Below are 3,443 nucleotides of genomic sequence, written 5' to 3' on the forward strand. Positions count from 1 at the left end.
GGGGAACCCGGGCAATTAAGTGAACAACAACAATTAGGAAATAGACATGCAATCATAATATATCTCGTAATACTGGCTTGCTAATCTTTTATCTGTCCGTAAACATGAACTTGACTGTTTGCTTCCACATTAGGCCCCCACCAAATGAACAGGCAATCATACAAAATACACAAACACAAACACACAGACCAATATACCTGTTTAAATATGTAAAAGGTTTCGTATTGAGAGAATTTTGAGCTGGATGACAAACAAGTTAAAGGTATATCATTATCCGCAGCTACAAGCCAATCAGGAGCCAGGGCCTGCTGCGCATTTGGAGAATCTCAATATCACAAAGACCAATTGGGTAATATCGATGACATCTTATAATCTGCCCTGCGCTTTCATTACTGTTATTATCTTCAATGAACTTGGGACTAAGATACAATTGCAGCATATAATGTGACAGGAATATAAACATTTTTTACATATTTATAAATACAGGTCCATGCCACAAACCGAAAGGTGTGTGCACATGTGATGTGCTGAAACATTCATAGTACAACGCATGTGTCATGATCAAGTCCAAAGGTCATCAATACGCGGAGAAAGCATGCTCGCGCATCATCAGTCGTTTCTTCTTCATCCTCCGGTTCTGAAACCATATTTTCACCTGTTGGTCGCTCAGGTCCAGTCGTTCTGACAACTCTTTCCTTTTCTGTCTGTTGATGAATTCATTCATCATAAATTCATTCTCAAGTTCAGCCAGCTGTAGCTTCGTGTAAGGTTTTCTCTTCTTCCTGGTTTTCACTTGAGACGAGCACCATGGGGCAGCTGAAGGGGAGCAGAGGTAGAAACAAGTTTTATACTTTAAATTAACACCAACCTCAGAAGCAGGGATATAGACTGAAGGGAATTAACTGTTCCCAATAGTACTACTTAGTGTTACTCATATGTTAGGAAAATAAAAAAAAATGGTTTAACACATTAAATATTAGAGGGCTCAGTAGGAAATATGGCTAATATTACCATGAATTCCAGACACAGCAGCCTATATAAGGATATTAAAATAATAAGACCACAGGAGATATAAACTGAGCATTAAATTGATTAGATAATGTCAAACACCGACTAACTCCCTTATAATAAAGGCTATTCGCCTATTTAATATTAGTAATGATGTGACAGGAGATCCGAGAGAATAGGCATGAAATAAGAGGTGAAGCACAGCTCTATAGTTCCTACTGTGTTATCATAATGAAAAATAAATATATAACCGGATACTTAACCTTCTGCAAAAGTCGTCCTGGAGCATGTGTGACTTGATGATGGGTGAATGGGATTCGGCTCCTGTTTGGTGCCGTTCACATTCAGCGGATCTGCAGAATCCGGATCGAGCTGAGCCGCAGTACTGTGAGACCGACTGTCCAGGTCCGAGTAGCCGCGGTCACTGGCGGCCCCAGGCTCCCCGGCGTAAACCTCATCCCGCCTGGTAGTCTCCTCCGTCTTGTGGTTTGTGACCTGAAAGCATCGGGCCGACTCCTCCAGATGCGCCTTGACGTGGCCGCTGGAAGGGTTAGTATTTATAGACACCGAGTTGGACAGAAACGGCGGACAGTAGCCTCCAAAGGCGCGACTCTGAGGTGGTACAGTCGGTCCAGACGTGCATGCACTTGATGAAGTCCAAGGGAGCGTGCACACATCTCTCCTATTGTAAGGGATCTGGTGCAGCCCGGGTATATGGGCTCCATTTCCCCGCAAGTTGGAGAAATACAGCGATTCAGGGGAAGTAAAATTCAACAAAGAACCAACATAGCCAGGATTTAAAGGATTCCGCTCACACATTTCCATGGAGCTTTCCTCAAACGCTTCTCGCAAGCCTCTTAGCAACTCCTGAAGAATAAAGGGTAGGTAATTGTTGATTTGTTAATACACCGTCACGTGATATGCAAAGTATGTTGTTCCGCCCCACCCTTGCTCCCAGAACTGCAAAGCAAAAATACTCCATGAGGAAATATTTTGGTATTGAGTGGGTGGGGGATGAAGCTCGATTCTAACCATATGTTCAGTCGAGAATGTCATAAGAATGTTTGGCTCATGTCAACCAAAGTGGCAGGGGTTCTTATTTGAAAAGCACATGCATGCGCAGAATCCCTTTTGGCATCATTGTGCCGACATTAAGAATAGCAAGGTGACTCTGTGAACTGACCCACATGGTACAGGCATAAATGCACCACAGGAGATCGGAGACAATGACTGCATAGACAGGCTTCATGAAATATACTCCCAGTGCAAAATTATTAAAATGATACAGAATACTTTGGGGATGAAGGCTTTTATTCAAAATGTGTTCTTGCATTGACAGAAAACAGTCCATCAAAACACAGTAGGCCTACAGACCGCAACATTTTCATGAAAACAAGAAATACAAATCCCATTTTCCCACATGCAATCTTAAACTACAAACCATTTTATTATTATACAGATGTGATGCTTTTCTTGTGGCCACTCCCTTGTAAACAATGTCGCATTCATTCGTGTGGCTGCAGAGTTATAACGACTGAAAACTAACGTGTGAAATAAGGAAATATAGGCTACTGTATATCCGCATTTTGAAAATTCACACCAGCATACAAAAACTCGAATTAGTTTGAAAACATTGTTCTGCGTTTACCATGAGAGGTTTCTATAAAAACTGAATCCAGGCTTCTTGAGCAGTTCGTGATAGTGTCTTTAAATGGAACATTGGTTGTTTTTTCCTGAGTGAAGAAAAGGAACATTACAACTATCATCTCTGTATAAAAGCTTCTGCGTGGCCCCCTACTGTACAATTACGACCTAGCCCAATGTTAGCACCTGAAATTAAACTGCAAAAATTATATTGTCACCTTGCAATGATAACATTATTGTTTGAATTTAAAACAGACATCTAAATTCCAAATACTGCGTACATGTAGTTATCCAAGTCCAAGTGCGTTTAGTGTTTTATCAAATATTGTCCTAAATAAATATATTCATACGCTCCTCCTATGGGGACTTAATAACGTGTATCATGGTAAACTGTATACTTGTGTGATTGATAATCACCACTATTATTTATAGAATATTAACATAGACATCTGATAACCTATCGGAAGAAACTACGATCAGGATAGATCAAGATATGTTTTGTTTCATCATTAGAGATTGTTTTCTGCAGTACACAATGCCCCCTTCTCACAAACAATGATTAGGTAAGATGTGTGTGTGTGTGTGTGTGTGTGTGTGTGTGTGTGTGTGTGTGTGTGTGTGTGTGTGTGTGTGTGTGTGTGTGTGTGTGTGTGTGTGTGTGTGTGTGTGTGTTGGGGGTTGGGGGTTCAAAAATACACTGACACTGAAGACTTGGAGCAGTTGGTTTTTTAATACAAAGAATCCCATAGTGGGGAAAAAGCGCTTCTGGGTGATTGTTTTGATCACAAGTT

General features: G+C 40.9%; 1 protein-coding gene across 1 annotated transcript; it reads right to left on the reverse strand.

Moving 5' to 3' along the window:
• On the reverse strand, positions 1-1,833 carry hoxd12a (homeobox D12a; the record flags this gene model as incomplete). Its single annotated transcript, XM_079170513.1, has 2 exons — positions 1-816; positions 1,272-1,833. The coding sequence occupies 2 exons, from the start codon at positions 1,831-1,833 to the stop codon at positions 578-580; spliced, it is 801 nt and encodes a 266-aa protein (XP_079026639.1). The 3' UTR covers positions 1-577.
• Positions 1,834-3,443: the final 1,610 nt, after the last annotated feature.

Source organism: Pholis gunnellus (genome assembly GCF_910591455.1).
Source record: "Pholis gunnellus genome assembly, chromosome: 12".
Taxonomy (NCBI): Eukaryota; Metazoa; Chordata; class Actinopteri; order Perciformes; family Pholidae; genus Pholis; species Pholis gunnellus.